The sequence below is a fragment of the Panthera pardus genome, unplaced genomic scaffold (genome assembly GCF_024362965.1).
Source record: "Panthera pardus isolate Hobbes unplaced genomic scaffold, ASM2436296v1 HiC_scaffold_22, whole genome shotgun sequence".
Taxonomy (NCBI): Eukaryota; Metazoa; Chordata; class Mammalia; order Carnivora; family Felidae; genus Panthera; species Panthera pardus.
In genome coordinates, this window is record NW_026526788.1 from 52100289 (window position 1) to 52119625 (window position 19337).

General features: G+C 39.4%; 1 protein-coding gene across 4 annotated transcripts in view; it reads right to left on the reverse strand.

Annotated features, from left to right (window-relative positions):
* IDE (insulin degrading enzyme) overlaps positions 1-19337 on the reverse strand; it is a 114147-nt gene that overhangs the window by 11290 nt on the left and 83520 nt on the right. For 3 of the 4 annotated variants that reach the window (XM_019445089.2, XM_053909730.1, XM_019445091.2), the window contains exons 12-19: positions 19229-19331; positions 16580-16702; positions 14197-14279; positions 10103-10247; positions 7494-7604; positions 6035-6155; positions 2535-2626; positions 1405-1516 (exon numbers count right to left, since the gene is read on the reverse strand). In XM_019445089.2, the coding sequence (XP_019300634.2) occupies positions 1405-1516; positions 2535-2626; positions 6035-6155; positions 7494-7604; positions 10103-10247; positions 14197-14279; positions 16580-16702; positions 19229-19331 (890 nt within the window). Of the gene's footprint in view, positions 1-1404; positions 1517-2534; positions 2627-6034; positions 6156-7493; positions 7605-9454; positions 9600-10102; positions 10248-14196; positions 14280-16579; positions 16703-19228; positions 19332-19337 lie in introns of all 4 variants that reach the window. The other variant, XM_019445090.2, reaches the window with a different exon arrangement.

The window sequence follows — 19337 nt, forward strand, 5'->3', positions numbered from 1 at the left end:
TCCTCCCCTGCTCATGCTCTCTCTCAAAATGAATTGAAAAAAAAAGACCAGGGGCGCCTGGGTGGCTCAGTCGGTTAAGCGTCCGACTTCGGCTCAGGTCACGATCTCGCGGTCCGTGAGTTCGAGCCCCGCGTCGGGCTCTGGGCTGATGGCTCAGAGCCTGGAGCCTGCTTCCGATTCTGTGTCTCCCTCTCTCTCTGCCTCTCCCCCCTTCATGCTCTGTCTCTCTCTGTCTCAAAAATAATAAAATAAACATTAAAAAACAAAAACAAAAACAAAAACTTAAAAAAAAAAAAAGTAGGAAAGACAGATTTCACTTTGAAATTCTGTCTCTGGACTGGCCTCACTTTGCCCAACGCCCAAGTGCTATGGTTTCTGAATGGCAGATTCTGACTGTGCTTCTCTTCCATGCTGTGGTGAGAGAGGAACAAACTAGCAGAAGTTTGAAATGAAACGTTACCAGGTCTCTGATGACTGGCTGTGAAGAAGAGAGCTGCGCTCAAGGTATGTTTGAGCATTCAACAACAATATTCTGAGGTAACACCATGCTCAAGCACCTTTAACAGGTTCTCAAAGGAACCAGACACAGCCCCAACCTTAACAAATGTACAGTCTAACAATGGAGATGGAGGGGGATAGACGTCCATAAGGGAGAGAGTGAAGGAAAGGGAGCACTATTTCAGGAGGATACATAGTGGTAGTGGGGGCACAGACCACGCATGTGTGGGGAACAGCCAGCAATCAAGTTTAGCTACAAACAAAACCAAAAGAACACACACAAAAAAACCAATGCTTTTTATCCCAAGTCTAATTTACTACCCACTACATAATTTTGAACAAAAACTGAAAACAATGCTTAATCAAAAGAAACCATGGTTAATACAAAGGCAATCCAACACTGCAAACTCCAATATATTAATTATTATCCATTATTTTATGCTAATTCCTTATAAAATATGCATGTCACAAATACATGCTGTTATTTGCACCTGTGAGTTTCCTAAAACTATTTCTGCCAAAGACTCCTATGGACTTCCCATCAGTATTATGATTCTAGTTTCCAATTTTCATAAACAGATTTTATTTCATGCTTCAGAGTCAACATCTCTTTAGCTTTGTAATTTTTCTTACCTCCTAACTCTTCTACATCCAATTACCAGTCAATTCTAATGTCATTCTCATCAAAATAATCACCTACCTCCAATTTCACCTTTTTGACCTTCCTACAGAAAAATTTTTGGCAGAATTACCTACCTTTAACCATACTTATATAAACAGTAAAGGATCCCAGTAGATCTTTACTGTAAAATTGTGTTCTCATCCAGGTGACTTCAACCCATCTATAATCACCCATAACATTATGTCAAAGTAGTCCATTACCAAAGTTACAACATTCCAACTTACTGTCAGGAAGCTGAACTTCTCTATACCGAACCAGCTGACTTGGAAGGAGAGGTTTCGTATGAGCATGTTCAATAAGGGTGTCTTCAACCATCTGCATGATTCCTAGTGCAGCCTGTGGAAAAGGACACGGAATAGCACCATACAAAACCACAAATGTATCTTGTTTGTGAAAATAAAAATAGCATATTGGATGGTGGCCAATGCAGTGTGAAAACAACACACTTGTGAAATAAGCTAGTTTATCGTAAAAATGGATTCTTAAACCCTAAACACATTTGATCTTATTCAAATGGAAAAAACTGAATTCGTCAATTGGCAATACACTCGGTATGGGAGAGGTGGAGAAAGAGAGACCAGGACCAGCATCAACAATGATCTTGATGCTGTGGGAAAAGGTACTGCCAAAGCTGGAGAGGCACTGGGGATGGAAAGTTGGTCCCAAGTAACTGACCCTGACCACAGATACTTGGGGTTGTAGCAAAGCAAAAGAAGTGAGTATAGGCTTTTTAATAAATAAAACTGACTTTAGTGAAAAATCTTGTCTTTGCCAGTTACTAGCATCTGACCTTGGGCATACTGTTTTGGAGGCAGGATAGCAGAGTAGCAGAGAAGTGTGGGGTCTTGAGAGAGGCTGCCAGAGTTCCAGAATGGGAATTCTAGAGAGTCTTCTATGGGCTACACATTTGGCATGCACCATTTCATTTCATCTTTAAACTCTAATGTACAGATAAGGAAACTGAGTACTGAGAGGTTAACACCTTTTCAGAAGAATAAGCAGCTGGTTTGTGGCAGAGTCAGGATTTAAACCCAGGCTGATTCTACACCACGTGCTCTTATCCACTTCACAGTCCTGCTGTCCTGCACAGAGTAGGGATAATTATTTCCATTTCCTCCTGTGACTGCACAAGGCAGGCGAGAGCATAGCAGGCAATTGTGAAAATAGGTCCATAGTTAACCACCATCGTTCTCTTCCCTTATACCCTCTCCTGTTTTCCTCCACAGGGCAGAGAAGGTTGAGTCAACACTAATGTGCTTATAATCACACTGCGGTGGTGAATACTCTGAAGCCAGGGTAAAAAAAAATCTCTTACACTGCTCCATAAAAGACCACTAAACCCTCAACCACCCACCTGCTTTGTTATGTTTCCATGGAGAAGGGCTTCAATATGCAGCCGTGACAGGAGCTGAGGTATGAAGGCCTTAAGGCGAGGAAGGGTGACATCTGTAGAGGTGTAAAAAATAGTGAGCTCTCCTTATGAGGCTAAAACAAACAACACTCTGAGCTAATTTAATACTTCCAGAACAGTTAGAAAAACAGTACAGAGAGTTCCGATATACCTTTTTACCGTTTCCCTTAATGTTAGTATCTCTCATAACCACCATATAGTGATCAAAACTAAGAAATTAGCACTGCTTTAATACTATTAACTAATGCGTCTTTATTTGATTTCAGTTTCTCCTAATACTCTTTTTCTGTTCCACGATACAATCCATGATTCCACCTTGCATTTAGTTATGTGTCCTCAGTGCCTATGTTTCCTCTAGTCTGTGACAGTTCCTGTCTTTCCTTATCTTTTAAGATCTTAAGATTTCAAAAACAACATTTTTAAATTTTATTTATTTTTATTTTTGAGAGACAGAGAGGGAGCATGAGCAGAGGAGGTGTGGTGGGGCGGGGGTGGGGGTGGGGGTGGGGGGTGGACAAAGGATCTGAAGCAGGCTCTGCACAGACAGCACAGAACCCATTGCAGGGCTTGAACTCACAAACCATGAGATCATGACCTGAGCTGAGTGCCCCTATAATCTTAAGATTTTTGAAGAATACTGTTCAATTACTTTACAGAGTGCCATTTGAGTTTTTCCATGATTAAACTGAGCTTACCTACTCAACTACTAGGAAGAATACCACAGAGGTAATGTGCCCTTATCAATGCATCACATCAGCAGTACATGATGTTGATATGCTGTCATACTAGTGAACACTAATCATGTGGTTAAGGTGGTCTGCCAGATGTGTTTACTGTAAAAGGACTATTTTCATCTTCCAGTTATAATAGAGTAACTCATGTATGTTCTACAAGCAATTAGGTAATGCCACTTGCCCATCAATGCCTATTTTCCCCACGGTAATTAATAAATATTTATTTTCAGGGAAATATACTTTGAGACTATACACATATCCTGTTTTCCCTTACTCATTAATTTTAGCATCCAACAGTGCACATTGCCTGTATCAATTATGGTATCACAATACTGATTTTCTATTCCCCTCATTCCTTTTACAAGTATTGATTCAATTCTTTAATAAGAAAGAGCTGTTCCTTCTCCATTAGGACATCATACTAATAACTGCTGCAATGGCTGCTAAAAATAGAGACTGAAATTCAAAGAGAGACACAGGAAGGGAATTAACAAGTGGTTACTCTGGGTGTATCATTTCATACATGTTATCTTATAAAGTATGTACTACTTATCCCTGTTTTAAAGGTGAGAAAACTGAAGTGAAGAACATTGAAATTTCTTGCCCAAAGGCATCATGCTAGTACGTTGTACAGCTGCATTTGACCAGTGGTCTAATTCTAAAGTGCATACTTGTTCTCCAGACCCCTTGACCACTCTCTGCAGACCTCGGACACAACACTTACTCTCTCTGCCTACACTGAAATGAGCTGAACACATTTATGCTTTGTCACTAGACTGTAACTCCTTGATCCAAGAAACCCCATCTAATTGATCATTTTTTATCTCAAGCCCCTGAAGTCTAGGGCCTGGTGTGTAGCAGGCAGTCAGTAAAAGCTGCTGGACCCACTGAACTCTGAGGTTCCTGCTACTCTGGCACCTGGAGAGTTGACGGAGTGTCAACGAATGTCTCCACATTAAGCCACATTGGGGGTACTGAATCACCGTAAGAGTATACATGTTCCAAAACAGAATGATGGCTTATTTGAGCAGAGACTGTCAACCAAAACAGTGCTTTCTCTTTATATAAAAAAATTTTTAATGTCTTATTTTATCTTTGAGACAGAGAGAGACAGAGCACGAATGGGGGAGGGGCAGAGAGAGAGGGAGACACAGAATCCGAAGCAGGCTCCAGGCTCTGAGCTGTCAGCACAGAGCCCGACGCAGGGCTCGAACTCACAGACCATGAGATCATGACCTGAGCCAAAGTCGGATGCTTAACCGATTGAGCCACCCAGGGGTCCCAGTGCTTTCTCTTTATAAAACGTATCTTAGGTTTCACATACCTAGGATACATTTTAGAGCTTATTCTGCTTACAATTTACCTACTATCTGACCCACAATCTGACAAAGGGGGGAAAAAACTAAGAACTTTTGCTTTTTGATTATGCTAAATGCAGGTTCAGGTTTTTTAAAACAGATTTTAAACCAATTATGTGGGCTTTTTTTTTTTTTTAAGGTAAAATTCTCCCCATTAACTAGACATGACTCAAACATTTTGCAAAGAAAAGCATATTAACTGTCCAGATTAAAAATGCATCAGTTCTAGTTAATGAATTTTATAACCTATATGCCTATCCAATACCTGAGGCAACCAATAAAGTAACGATTGTCAATACTTTGCTCTTGATTTGTCACTGAAGAAATCCAAAGTATTATACTTACATAGTAAGTATGAGTAAGAACTTGTCATAAAAGGTCATTAAAAATTCAACAGTATTCTTTTCTCTTATTGTTGAGTATTTGGGAAAAAAGATTAGTTGGAAAGTAATGCTGAGAAGTGAAAAAGATAAAACAATAAAGGGTACTATCAGTCTATATTCTTTCTAATAAAACAATCCTGAAGTAATTTCATTCCATTCAATAGGCATTCATTAGACACCTGTTGAGGACATAGTATTGCACTAGATATTAAATAAAGAGGATAAAAAGAAGGCATAACCATGCCTTCAAGGAATTTAGGGCATTGAAACAAAGCCTCTGAAAACTAGATTTACGATTTTAGAAAAAAAAGGCAACAAAGGATGATTCTTTAGGCTTCACACATTTTCCAGGTTTTTTAATTTTTTTTAATGTTTGTTTATTTTCGAGAGAGACAGAGCATGAGACGGGGAGGGGCAGAGAGAGAGGGAGACACATAATCCCAAGCAGGCTCCAGGCTCTGAGCTGTCAGCACAGAGCCTGATGAGGGGCTTGAAGCCACAAACCGTCAGATCATGACCTGAGCCGAAGTCGGACACTTAACCCACTTAGCCACCCAGGCGCCCCACATTTTCCAGTTTTTAACTGAACAGATCTAAAGATGCCTGAGTACTCTTCCTGTGTGACAAGACTTGCAAGCTCGGCCCTTTTTTCTTCTTCTGAAAACTTCAATATTAACAAGGTAAGTGTTCTGGTCAAAACCTTCAGTCATCTGCAGAAATCTATGAACAGTAATAACAAACTGCTATGGGTCCAGGCTGAAAGCAGCAAATGTGGCTTAACAGCCTGAACACGAAAGCCACTTCAAAGGCCACCACTGTTTTCGTTTCGATAAAAAGGATGCACAGCTGGCTTTAATAAAACTACAAGTTATTAGAAATATTAGAAAGCATAAACACTAGATATCGAGATAGATCAAAATGATTTTAGGAAAAAATGTACAGGGTTATAAGTACAAAAATAGTCTCACCATCCAGGGCTTCTTTTAATTCATCTTTAGTCCAGGCCACTTCAGTCATCAGCAAGCGGAGGTAGTACATGGCATGCTGGTGAGGCTGCTCAGCTCGGAAATTGTTAAGAGATCGCATGTACTAGTAAAGAGAGACACGGGTCCATTCATTTTAGAAGTCCTTTTACAATAATTTAAAAAGATCAACTATAATCAAACTTCATTTTGCATAAATCATGTGTTACTGGGATGCACGAGTATCTGCTGCTTTCTCCTTTTGAAGTGAGGTAATTTATTTTTTATTTTTTAATATTTACTTTTGAAAGAGAGTGAGAGAGCAGGGGAGGGGCAGAGAGAGGGAGAGGATCCGAAGCAGGCTCCACGCTGACAGCACAGAGCCCCATGCGGAGCTCGAACCCATGACCTGCCAGATCATGACCTGAGCCGAAGACACCCAACCAACCGAGCCACCCAGGCTCCCCTTGAAGTGAGGTAATTTAGAATGGGGCTTACTCCTCTCTGATCCTTAAATTAAAGGGCATGTTTTCCTTTCTCCAGGCTGCTGCTTTATCCCCAGCATCTGACTTGTGTCCTAAGTGTCTTCACTATGGGACATTTTTTCTCTCTCAGAGAGTCATCCCTAGTATTCAGGGCTTCCAGCTTTTGGTATCCTTTAATTCTGTACCATAAGGCCATTCCAAAAGTCTCCATAAGCAAGCAACATGTCCACTTACATACATAAAATATTGGATCTTCATCCGAAAACTACATTTGAAAACGTTAATTTTTTGGAGGATGTACAATTAAAGTCACAGTTTGGCTTTTAAAATAGCTACCCATCCCTTATTTCCATTATCAGGCTTACTGTGAGTTGAGTTTAAGTGGAAGACACATCAAGCCTAAACAGTCTGCCCTAATGTGACAAGGTTCTCATGGTAGGCAGACCTTAGCCAGCAGAACCATGTATTCTTCTAAAGTAAAGGCTGGATGAAACTTTCAAGGGTCCTTCACAGCCCTCAGGCTTCTCTCTGAAAGTCAGTGCTGCAACCTCCCCAGCTCTTGGGGGTCAGGTGTCCCTGAGTCTCCCAGGCTTTCTTTCTGGATAGAGCACAGGCTTTAACAAAGACAGGGTGAGAGGACTGGCACACGGTTAATAAGGCTTTTCCTCCTCTTTTCTTTTTTTTAGAGGAAGAGAGCACACTCAAGTAGGGGAGAGGGGCAGATGGAGAGGGGGGGAGAGGTAGGGAGGGAAAGAGGGGGAGAGAGAGAGAGGGGGAAAGAAAGAGAGACAGAGAGAATCTTAAGCAGGCTCCATGCTCAGTGCAGAGCTTGACACGGGGCTTGATCCCACAACCCTGGGATCATGACCTGAGTTGAAATCAAGAGTCTGACACTCAGCCTACTAAACCACCCAGCCATCCCCTCATTTTTCTTAAAATGTTATGTGGCAAAATTACAAAAATGAGTTCAGAACACTTACCGCCTCTTTGATAATTTCAAATCTTTTTTCATCAATCTCAAAGGTAGCCATTTTCTCAATAATCTTCTTTAGCAAAATCGGCTGCTTGTCATTGTAACCTTTCACCGAGAGCTACAAAAAGAGTTCGGGGTATTAGAAGTCTAAAAACATCACCAAAAAAACTTCCAAATAAACACCATAAGCTTGATTTTTAAACATTTAGAAAACCCCAAAGCCCAGCATATTAAAATAAAAATGAAATAAAGTCGACTAATTGATCTTCTCAAATAGTTTAACACTTAGGAAGAGAACATTAACCATCTTTATTTACTAATAATCTAAAAGCCTAATTTTGCTGTTCCTGACCAAAGTCAACAGTAGGAAAACTCACCTGATGCCAAACTAACGCAGAACATATCACATCATTGACATTCAAGCTCCCATTAAATCAAAATTAATTACAGAATGTGTTTCAAGTTTAATCTTCAAAAATAATTTCTAAGGAATAGCAGGCTTAAGGTTTTTGTATGTGATAAGAAGGTTAAAAACCACAGGTAGTATTATCTAGCCAACTGTCAGGTATGTCCCCAAATTGTTTATATTAAAATATTTTAAAAATCATTTCTGGAGAAATCAGGCAGCCCTAATTTTGTGCATGTGTATATATTCTTGTGGCATTTTGCCATTTTTGTCATTCAATGTTGCCCAAACAGGATCCATACAGATGCTTGTTTGATGAATTCTGCTGATGTATCAAAAGCCAATGATGCACAGTGAGGACACACTGTACTATCAGGATTTTACCGTGGGATAATATACTCTAATGATCTCCAAAAGCACTGCATTCGAAAAGCAGGGGAGGCCTATTATTTTATTTCCACATGGTGGCATCCACAGCAATAGAGAGCGCACTGCATGTGGAAGGTCTATGAAAGCCTCTACCTTATACAGAATGACAGGCAAGAACCTCAGCAGGAGAAAAGGTCATCACGGCCATGGTGAGCACATCACGTACCATGGGAAATAGACTGACAACTAGTAGAAAGCTCATTTTGTCATAAATTAAAAATTATTTATTTTAATGGTAATATGCTACTAAAGGTCAAGAGCAAAAAATAAACAGATTATTACTTTTCTATTTGGAGTTTATTTTGATCTCTGAGCTTCAAATTTCCCTAGACTCTGAAAATGGTTACATACACTCTTATACGTTAAATAAAAGCCACCAGAAAATTTACTTGTGTAAAGAAAGAAAAGCACTGCAAAATACAATTTTAAAACCCTAAAACCTTTTGTATGAGAATTTATAAAGAGGAGTACACAGCACATGCTCTCACTGCAGTTGTTACTAATACATACAGTATTTTTTCAAGAAAAGTGAAGATGAATGTGTGCCATACAAGGGATGTTAATTTGAAAATGAGATAAAGGTTTGGAAACACATCAGAAATAGTTTCAGGAGCAAGGATCTAGTTATTTCTTGGGATGTTTTTAATAATGCTTATTTTAAAACACACTTAAAAGTAGTTAATGGTGCATGCTACAAAATAAACTAAATGAAAACATCAAATGTACTTGGACATAGGAGCTTTCTACTGCTGTCAGCAAAAATAAAGGAAGCTTAGATTTGAGTAAAATTCAAGCACCACAACAATAACTACAGATATTTTTCACTTACAGATGTTAATACACTCAAGCACATGGAAAGGACAACATGCTTTCAGAATTAATAGGTTAAACATTTCAAGCAGAGGAACATGCAAATAAATGTAGCACACATACATGTTCACAAGTTGCACTAAACGCTACTAAGTCATTCATTAGTGAAAGCAATACTAATTTCAGTTCTTCAATCACTAAAAAGGTGCAAGGAAAAAACCATCAACCTTCTTGTTTAAAAATGCAGAAGTTAATAGTTTTCCCAAGCTCAACATAATGCTTAAATGGTGTGGTGCCTTTTCTTTGGTTTTCATTTTACTTACAAGTATTGCATTCATTCCTGATGCAATGCCATAGCTCAAACCTGAGAGGCGTGCTGCATATGTATACTCTTTTAAATCATCCTTCAATAACCTGATAAACAGGTATGTCATGTTGCAATGGAGAGGATCAGCATAAATGTAGCGACTAACAAAAAGAAAAACAAAAGAAATGCTTTGATACCTCAAGCAGTGGCATGGTAATGAAGAAACATGACCGAAGAGTATGGATATGCAGCCTCATGATCTGAATTTCTAGGGAAACAGAATAGGCCAACCTTATGTTTTAACAATGGCAGGAAGACTTCATTCTGTTGTCAAAGACCAAGATTTCACATAGAGAATGGATGAGATCTAAACCTAAGTCAGGGTCCAATTTTGTTTGAGGAGAAAAATGTGACAATCTGATGAAAGATGTTAAAAAAAAAAACAACAAAAAAACAGAACAGAAATCAAGGAGAATTTGCATAATGTGAATGTAATGCTGAATACTTAGAATAAGAGTGAACTTAAAAATTAAATGAGAAAATATGATTAGCCATAAATATTTTTAAAAAGAAATTAAACTCATACCCTCAATCAAAAACGCTTCCATCAAATCAATATAAAAAAATGTTGATGAGTGGAAGGCTCTAAGACGTGGGTACTTACATACATCCCATAGATGGTATTTTGGAGGTCATAGCTCAAGCCTGCTAGCTCTGCTGCATATGCATACTCGTTGAGGGAGTCTTTGAGGAGCTCAAGGTACAAATAGGCCATGTTACAGTGCAAGGGGTCCACATAAGCAAATGGGCTGGAAGAAAATGTTGACAGTAAAATAGCTGATTTATTACTTCCCAATGTGATGTGGCCTTCCGAGATGGATCAAGAAACTGAATTATCGGTTAATATAATTTCCTGAAGATATGGTTTGAATTCTTGAGTCTGTTCTTCTCAGGAGGGGGAAAAAAACAAGATGTCTGAAAAAGAAGCCTGAAATATGCCAAGTGTGCTGGTGGTGGTGAGGAGGGAGAAGCAACTGTTGACCCCAGATGGTGTGGCCAGACTGATGAGTCAGAAATGCAGGGCAGGTAAGGAGTGGGAACAGGCCACGAGGCATGCCTGTGTTGAGGCTCATAGAAGGAGGCATGGTGGGGCCCCTGGCTGGCTCAGCTGGTGGAACATGCGACTCATGATCATGGGGTTGTGAGGTCAAGCCTCACGCTGGGCCAAGAGGTTACTTAAAATGAATAAATAAAAATAAAAAGAAGGAAGGCATGGCCGGACAGAGCTCATCTGGCATTTTCATGTCCTCCTCCAAGAAAGCCATACCCTTGGTGGACAGGAGTATGAGACTGAGAAGTTTGTATGCTGTGAAGTTTCTGAACTTTAAAGAGAAAGTTTATGGACACTTGTGAAATGTTAGCTTATCTGAGTTTCTACCAAAACCAATAAAGCTAGAGCACTGTCAGTAAAATAATTGATAATTCCCACTATATAACTGCAGCCCGAGCTAGGAAAAAATATTAAAATTAAAAAAAAACCAAAAAACAAAAAAACCCAACTTAGGTGAAGAAGAACAACCAAAAAGAGGAAACAATAAGAGAGTGCAAGAGCTAAACAGGGCCACAGAGATCCACCTAACTTAAATCATTTCCCAAATAAGAAACAGTTTTCCTTATTTGTCACCTGGGCTGGTAGTGGCAGAATTAGGATTCAAATCCAAGTCAAGTGATCTACTCATTTGATTATAGGACACTGCTCACCTTTATGACAAGCAAGCAAGAGTCATTCACTCAACAAATATGTATCACACACTTACTATTATAATACATATAAGCACGTATAGATCAGAAGAGCCCAGTGCTAGGCTCTTCTCTAGGTACTGAGAATAAAGAAGAAACAAATCAGGCAAAGTCTCTGACCTCACAGAGTTTAACAGTCTAATTGGAGGAGAGAATAAATTTTAATATGTCAAGTGGGGATAGTGTTGTGAAGAAAAATTAAGCAGAGTAAGAGGAATAGGAATGAAGGGTGATGATGGTAGGATAGGAAGATTGCTAATTTACATACGATAGTTAATCAATGCCTCTCTCATAAGGGGACATGTGGGCCTAGACCTGAAGAAAGCAAAGGAGCAAGCTCTGGGGACATCTGGGTGGGCAAGTTGAGAAAACAGCCAGTGCAAAGGACCCGAGGCCAGGTGCCTGCTTGGCTTGTTTGGCGGCAAATTAGTTTCACTCTATCTGTAGCACAGTAAATATAACCAATGTACTGCTAGCAAAGCCAATAATTTTATCAAAGCTGATAATAAAGCAAAAATAGGAGAAAGAGGCTTAGCCGCTTAGAAAATTAAAAACCAAAGAGATGGGTGCCTGGGTGGCTCAGTCAGTTAAGTGTCTGACTCGGCTCAGGACATAATCTCATAGTTCATGGGTTTGAGCCCTGCATCTGGCTCTATGCTGACAGTTTGGAGCCTGGAGCCTGCTTTGGATTCCGTATCTCCCTCTCTCTGCCCCTCCTCCACTCACACTCTGTCTCTCTGTCTCTCTCTCTCAAAAATAAATAAACACTAGAAAAAATTATCTTAAAAATCAAAGAGAAAACTCTGTAACTATATAAACTTTCTCCATCTGGGAAATCTAAATGGATGTCCTGTCACTGAACTTTTTTAAGTACTGTATTCTATATGATGACACACTTCCTTCTTTAGGCAAACAGCAGCTCAGAAACGCACAGCACAACTCTGAGAAGCAAAATTATCAAATAAAAGTGACTCTAGAAAGGGCTTAGGCCCACAGGCACCTATATGGCAATCTTAGGTAGAAGTGAAAAACCAGAAAAAGCCAAATCTGGGAGCTCAAAGCCATATGGCTCAAGCTCTGAATGTAATTCCAAGACATATCCTAAAATGCTACGCGCGCAGCAGCTGTGCTGGTGAGGTGTAAAAGAGACCATAATTCAGCTGCAACGCTTAAATTCTGGTTCATTTGTTCATTTAAAAAATATTGTTTTGGGGGCACCTGGGTGGCTCAGTCAGTTAAGCGTCCGACTTCAGCTCAGGTCATGATCTTACGGTTTGTGGGTTCGAGCCCTGTATCAAGCTCTGTGCTGACAGCTCAGAGCCTGGAGCCTGCTTCGAATTTTGTGTCTCCCTCTCTATCTGTCCCTCCCCCTCTCACACTCCATCAAAAATAAACAAACATTTAAAAATTTTTTTAATAAATATTATATTGTATTCAGGTGCTATATGCTTAAATATGGATCAGAGTTTTTAAAACTGTAACTAAGTACGCATAACATAATCCAATTTCTGAAAAGATTAAAAAGTACACACACATAGAAAATGTCAAGAAACCTAGCAGTGTGACCTCTAGGAAGACCAGAACACAGAGAGAGGGTCTTTTGGGAAGCAGACATTTTTAATTCTAACAACAGTATGGGCCAGTTAGAGAATGCAAAAATATCAAATAGTTTCTCAAAATGTACCGTAAAGAAATTCATAATCACAGAAGTCAAATGGCACAGTGGCGACAAGCTGCTTGGGATGTTACAAACATCACTATGAGTATCAAAAAATAAACGAGCTTTACCAACAATAAGCCATAGCTGGACAGTTCATGTTCAGTATAAAAAATTAACAATCTCAGTGCAGCTCCAGACAAGTCTACAAATCTCCAGCTTCTTCAATGTTTACATCCCTGCAATCTCAGCAGTTCATGCTGGCAAAATACCAACTTTCTATTCAGAGATTCTCGCCCCCTTTCCCAAAACATTTAAAACGCATTGCGTTTTAATTTCATGTCAAGTCTTCCAAATAAAATTTAGTGAACATTATTACATGATGATAGGTTTCAAAAATGAACTATTGGGACTTCATCAAAATAAAAAGCCTCTGCACGGCAAAGGAAACCAATCAGCAAAACTAAAAGGCAACCGATGGAATGGGAGAAGATATTGGTAAACGACGTATCAGATAAAGGGTTAGTATCTAAAATCTATAAAGAACTTAACAAACTCAACACCCAAAAAACAAATAATCCAGTGAAGAAATGGACATGATGATAGGTTTATTTCATAAACACACACCACTGAATTTTAAATAAAAAATTATGAAGTGTAAACTCACAAAGTAAAATTTGAACTGGGTGATACACTTTACAAATAAATAAAAGGAGACAGAGATGAACTCCAGATTTATACTGAGAAATCATTCCAACAGTAGTATTCATAAATGTTACTAAACATTTTTTTAATGTTTAGTAAAAAACATTCCTTTTTAATTAAATTGTTTTTAAGTAACAAAGCCAGGAATAGAGAAAGCAGTATCTAAGGGCTTCTGACGTTTAAAGGGCTGGAAAAGACTCCAAGTCATTTAGGAACTACTACCTCTTCCTCTGGGGAAATTTCAGGAATACAAAACCAAAACTACAACAGAACACACCCAAATGTGAAATTTCTCAATGAAATTTCTGGGTGAGTCTACAGCCTCCCCAGGGTCCAAAGTCCTGAAAGTTAGGAAGGCCCTCCTAGTGGCTAGCATAAATCATGTCAGTTAAAGGGTGTGTTCATCAATGCAAAGGAAGAATTGACAACCTTGGCTTTCACGATATCCCTTACCAGCAGCAGCCTTCCCTGGCCCCAGCCACAGAACTCTAGTTTCTTTTACTTCTATACATGGGTCCGTTGACATGAAGAAAACTTTTAGGAATGCGACTGTTGATTTTTATAAGAAACTCTGTAGCTAGATTCATTTTACATACCTGAAAAATTCAAAGTTGAGACAAGCCTTTGGCAAGAAAAACTTATCATCTTGTTTGAACCAGAGTTTGCTCATAGCTGTATCCTGTGATGGAGAAACAATTTGGTTAGGGAAATACAGGCACATTCTGCAAAAAGCTCAATCAAATCATACTTCAAGAGGAGTAGGACAGAGGCACTGCTGAGGCTGTTCTGCAGAGGCTGCTGTCTTATGGCCTTGAAACAAACTCAGAGGGTCACCAGGTGGGAAGGTGAAAAGAGAAAACTGCTGATCCTGGTAGCAGAGAGAAATCACCCTTCTGTCTCCCCGGGTGCGGGGGCTGGGGGGATGGGGACACAGTAGAGGAAGGGATAGGCTGGAGAAGCCAATTCCAACTGTCCTGTCCCTGTATTTTTGAACATTGGGAGGCAGACGCAGGGGTCCTTAGGGGGGTATAGCAGCCAGCCTCCAAGGTGAGCTACAGCAATCCTTGCCTGCTGGCATTTACATCTTGTATAGTCCTCTCTCCCACAATGAACCAGGATTGGTCTACGTGACCAACAGACTATGACAGAAGTGATGGCAGGGTAGCTCTGAGATTAGATCCTAAAAGACATTGTAGTTTCCATCTTGATCACCCACTTTCTCTCTTGAATCACTCACTTTGGAGGAAGCCAGCTTCCAAGTCAAACAACTCTATGGAGAGGCCCATGTGAAGAACTAAGGCCTTCCAACAACCACACAACTGAATTTAGAAGAAAATCCTTCAGCCCTAATTGAGCCATCAGATGACTGAAGCCTCACTCAACAGCTGGACTATAACCTAATGAGAGACCCTGAGCCAGAACCACCCAACTAAGCCACTTCCAGATTTCTGATCCTCAGAAATTGCACGCAGATAAAAATAAACATTAAGTTGCTAAAATTTGGAGGAATTTGTTATGATGCAGTAGTGGATAACTAACACAGTCAAGAATGAACAAATAACCCACTACCTTAACTCTCTACTTCACTCATACGGTATTAAAAACTCCTGAAACTCTGATGAGAGATGTAAAGGTTCTCCGTAGTTTACTCTGAGAAGACCTATTTAAAACAAAGCGCCTGGGTGGCTCAGCCGGTTAAGTGTCCAACTTTGGCTCAGGTCATGATCTCATAGTTCGTGAGATCAAGCTCCACATCGGGCTCAGAGCCTGGAGCCTGCTTCAGATTCTGTGTCTCTGTCTCTCTCTGCCCCTCCCCCACTCACACTCTGTTTCTGTCTCTCAAAAAATAAATGTTAAAAAAAATTTTTTAAGAAAAAATAAAACAACAAATAATAGGAGAGGTAAAAAAGCTTTCTCTTTGAATAACCCAACCTATAACTCATTCAAACGTCATTTTTAAAGAAAAATGGTTGTCTAGTTAATAATCTAGTTGCATGAGATAAATTAAATTTCAAGTTTCTAAACACTCTTGTCTCATTGAGTTCATCTAAATGTTAGGTCATTTGAAGAAAATAAGAAGAAAGATGTGTGTCTACGGTGGTGAGTTTAGAAAGAGAATTTAGGAAAGAGGATGTGTATTAATAATTTGATCCATTTTTCCACACAATTTGCTCAAGGTGTGAAATAATGACACAAAAAGAACATTCTGAAAAAGGGGGAAAAAAAGCGCCCCATTTCTCAATCACCCTTTTCACTGGCTTATTAACTTCCTATATTCCTTGTTCTCATCAATTTCCTAGAGCCATTTTACCAAAATGAGAATTATTTTCAAGGGCAGGAAATCCAACAGCTACCCTTGGATATGCTCTCCTCCAGGATTTAGAGATTTTCTTTATCTCTAACTTTCACAATGCAGTTCTCTAACTTCCACTTCCTACTGGGTCTTCAGTGACTATGGAAAGGAGGCTGATAACTTTCAGTAGATTTGTGGTTGTAGCCTAGATTTATCTTTTTTTTTCTGCAAAGAAAACAATACCCCTAGATTCTAAATTCTTTAGTAGTTTGTTTGCTTTAACATTTCTAGCCTTTTAATATTTCTTAACAGTTATTCTCTACAACTTTCTGTGAGCTCTTAGGATGTGAGCCCCCCAAAACAACCTAGTACCAAATGCAAGAAATCATCTCTCTATCCCTTCCGTGTAATAGGTGCATCTCCTAAATTTAAAAATCACTGATTCTAAGGGTGTTTGGGTGGCTTAGTCGATTAAGCATCCAATTCTTGGTTTCGGCTCAGATCATGATCTCACGGTTCATGAGTTTAAGCACTGGATTGGGCTCTGCAGTGACAGTGCAGAGCATGCTTGGAATTCTCTCTCTCTACCTCTCTCTGCCCCTCTCCTACACTCTCTTTCTACGACCCCTTCTCTCAAAATAAATAAGCATTAAAAAAAAAAAAAATCACCAGTTCTAACATGTTACCTTAATAAGAGAAGGGTATGGTGTTGCTTCTTTTTCTAATGATAAAATCTCAAAATTCGTAGGAATAAATTCATTCTTCGTTGGAAGTTTAAATTTTCCATTCAGGTCAGCATTTTGCCATTTCTGGATGAATAATGAAAAAACACACACACACACAAAAGCAATTAGAGTTGCACTGAAGAGTGTAAAATAGTCCCTTTGCTTAATGTCTAGGCAAATATTAAGGGGATACGTCACACAGCTTTCCTTTTCCACTTCCAAATCCACTGATGGCTTTTCATGAAACTTGAGTTGGTCTCTCTTTTACTAGTCAAGATTTTACACTTACCTATCTTTCCTCTTTACATATTTCCAAAATGACTAGCTGAGATTAAGGGGCAATCTGAGACTTCAGAATCAGAGACTACCTGGTCCATATGAAGATCACGTTTGCTCTAGCTCCCTAAAGAATGGAGAATAATCTGGAAAAGGATATATTCTTGCAATTGATAGGTAATAGGTCATTTATAAAAGAATTAAACTTTCAGCTGCACTAAGTTACTTGCATGTATGGCTTGAAAACTAGATTAAAGGGTTTCTTTCAGAGCCTAAATGTCCATCAACTGATGAATGGATAAAAAATTGTGGTTTATATACACAATGGAGTACTACGTGCAAATGAGAAAGAATGAAATATGGCCCTTTGTAGCAACGTGGATGGAACTGGAGAGTGTTATGCTAAGTGAAATAAGCCATACAGAGAAAGACAGATACCATATGTTTTCACTCTTATGTGGATCCTGAGAAACTTAACAGAAAGCCATGGGGGAGGCGGGGGGGGGAGAAAAAAAAAAAGAGGTTAGAGTGGGAGAGAGAGCCAAAGCATAAGAGACTCTTAAAAACTGAGAACTGAGGGTTGATGGGGGGTGGGAGGGAGGGGAGAGGAGGTGATGGGTATTAAAGAGGGCATCTTTTGGAATGAGCACTGGGTGTTATATGGAAACTAATTTGACAATAAATTTCATATAATAAAAAATAAATGAATAAATAAATCAATAAATCTAATGAGCAAATATTAAATTAAAAAAAAAGGGTTTCTTTCACTTTAGTACTGCTTCCTAAGGTCTGCTCCACCACTCTCCCAAGGATCATGTGAACTTCTAAGTGAACCAGTAATTCACACACAAAGTTAAGGACAAAGTGGATACTTAAGTCTGGATTGTAGGACAGGGTTGATACAACATGTTGGTTGTGCTCCATGGGCTAGTTCCAAAAGCTAAGTGGGACAGATCACAGGTCAATGATTGCTGGACTCTAATTTATAAGACTTCTCATTATGTTAAAAAAAAAAAAAAAAATGGCCACCACTGCCAGTGATGCTGGGTTCAGTAATTTGGTCTTCAGATGATCCAGCACAGCCTTGCAGCTTCTGCAATTCTATTCTATTTTGGTTTCTACATTTATGTTTTTTGGCACTGGAATGGTGGGAATGTTGGCCGTATTATGAGTAGCAAGTTTCCCGAATGGCTGAAGAGTAGGGGCTGGGAAACACATAGTAAATAATTTCGCTGCTAAACTCCCAGATAAATTTGGGTTGTTTTGGGTTTTGTTGTTGTTGTTTTTCCTTCTGTTTTTAATTGAGTAAGCTCTACACCCAAGGTGGGGCTTGAACTCACAACTCTGGGATCAAGAGTTGCATGCTCTACCAACTGAGCCAGCCAGATGTCTCCCAGATAAATTTATTTTAAAAAATTCCCATTTGGGGCAGGTTTGTTATGAACAGAGCTTGCTGAATAGGGGTTCTCTTTTGCTTTACAATTAATTCATGGGAGATCAGCATTCCTCAGTTTAGCTAGATGGATATTTTCATATACTAAGGGGCTCCAGTGATTTCCTTCTGTATTGTGAATAAGTCAGAGCAATGGTTTTCTTAAACTATCCTTTTTTTCTGTATTGTCATTATACAAGTACATTTAAGAAATGTCCATTATTCAAGTTTAACTAGAACCTAGTCAGAGCAAGGCTTTCTGGTGTTTTCCCACAAATAAAGGACAATATCAAAGCTACAGTAACAATGAAAACTAAAAAGTACTAGACAAGTAGGTTAAGACTCATAAACAAAAGCTTCACTACTTATGAATGGGGTAACAAACTACCTAAACACAGCTGTTTTGAAAATTCTAAACAAATTCTAATTCCCTTACATTGACAAAAAGAGCAATGACATAATATGAGGCATACAATATGGCACCTCCTAAAGTGAAGACTGTGAGAATCCCAGAGACTATTCCCAGCTGTACACCCAGCACGACAGTGAGCCCTCTGGAGCCCTTGTATCTGTCTTTCGTGCTACTTCCATCTCTTCTTGCCTGTTTTGGTGCCTTTGCTTCTCTGTGTACTTTGGACTTCAATGATCTTTGACTGCATGAGGCTGAGGGTCTGCTTTCAGCCCTGATGGTCTAACAGACACATGAGAAGGTGGCCATAGTGCCATTTCTTCACACAAAAACCTAAGCTCTAGCTCTCCATCTCCTTGTCCACACTGCTCAGGACAGCACAGACAGCTGTGGGCCGTCACTCTCCACACTGGCCCATGAGTTGATCTAGGGAGCTCATATTCTTGGGTGCCCCTCACAATGCCAAGTTTATTCACAGATGACTGAACCCTACCTTAATGACTTCGTCTGGTACAGCTTCTTGCTTGTACTGGGTTCCATACCACTCTTCCGTGCGATCAGTTTTTCCTTCAAAAGACTTGGAAACTATCGCAACCCTAAAG